Source organism: Corvus brachyrhynchos, unplaced genomic scaffold, assembly GCF_000691975.1.
Source record: "Corvus brachyrhynchos isolate BGI_N302 unplaced genomic scaffold, ASM69197v1 scaffold219, whole genome shotgun sequence".
Classification (NCBI taxonomy): Eukaryota; Metazoa; Chordata; class Aves; order Passeriformes; family Corvidae; genus Corvus; species Corvus brachyrhynchos.
Window position 1 is genome coordinate 1,537,864 of NW_008240034.1, and position 1,284 is coordinate 1,539,147.

General features: G+C 55.5%; 1 protein-coding gene across 1 annotated transcript in view; it reads left to right on the forward strand.

Annotated features, from left to right (window-relative positions):
- EFNA2 (ephrin A2) overlaps positions 1-1,284 on the forward strand; it is a 62,491-nt gene that overhangs the window by 58,278 nt on the left and 2,929 nt on the right. The window contains exon 3 of the mRNA XM_017743815.1: positions 3-223. Within this exon, the coding sequence (XP_017599304.1) occupies positions 3-223 (221 nt within the window). The remainder of the gene's footprint in view (positions 1-2; positions 224-1,284) is intronic.

Below are 1,284 nucleotides of genomic sequence, written 5' to 3' on the forward strand. Positions count from 1 at the left end.
TGCGGGGAGCCGCTGCCGGAGCGGATGGAGAGGTACATCCTCTACATGGTCAACTACGAGGGCCACGCGTCCTGCGACCACCGGCAGCGCGGCTTCAAGCGCTGGGAGTGCAACCGCCCCGACTCCCCCAACGGGCCCCTCAAGTTCTCTGAGAAGTTCCAGCTCTTCACCCCCTTCTCGCTGGGCTTCGAGTTCCGACCCGGCCACGAGTACTACTACATCTGTGAGTTGGGGTGGGGATGGGGTGGGAGTATCGCAGGGGTGTCCCGCTGGCTCGGTTTGCATTGGTGCTCCAAAATGCTGCAGAATCCCCCCAAAACTGCAGCGCATCCGGCTCAGGGTAAATATCCCATGGAAACCTGCGCTGGGGCTGGGTCACAGCCCTGGGCATGAGAGTGACCAGGATTGTCCAGGGGCACTGGTCTCATCCCAGTGGGAATGGCACTGGGAATGGCCCCAGGCAGTCATCTCCTGTGTATTCTTGTGCTCTCGCAAATATTCCCATGGTCTCCCATGTAATTCCTGTGCTCTCCCATGTAATTCCCGTGCTCTCGTGTGTAATTCCTGAGCTCTCCCACGTATTCCATGCTCTTACATGCAATTCCCATGCTCTCACATGAATTCCCGTGTTTTCATGTGTATTCCCATTCTCTCCTGTGTATTCCCATTCTCTCCTGTGTATTCCCATGCTCTCACACGAAATTCATGTGCTCTCCCATATGTTCCATGCTCTCCCATGTAATTCCCATGCTCTCCCATCTATTCCCATGCTCTCTGTGCATTTCTGTGCTCTCGTGTAATTCCTGTGCTCTCCTGTGTACACTTGTGCTCTCCCATTTATTCCATGCCCTCCCGTGTAATTCCCATGCTCTCTCCCATGCATTCCCATGTATCCCTCTGCTCTCCCAAATCCGTGCTCCCTTTCTCACCCATACCTGACTCCTGAACTGCCCCACCTGCTCTGGAAGAAGCTCCAGCTCTGGCTGCAGGACGAGGGCCCCTGGGAGGGAATTTCCACCTCCAGAGCGTCTGCAGGGGCAGGAGGGGAAGAGGAACCCACTGGAAAAATAATCCAGCGGTGCTGGGAGCAGGTGCTGGAATAAAACCCAAACCCAAACGAGGCAGCGCGACCCCAACCCCGCCGTCCTCGCCGGAGCCACGGCCGCTCTCCTCCACCTTATCATTCCTCCTCTTTTTCCTAAAGCAGCTGTTTTCAGCCCACTTAATTTGTTCCTTTTATCTATATTAAATTACCATTTCCCCCCTCTCTCTTCCCCCCCCCAA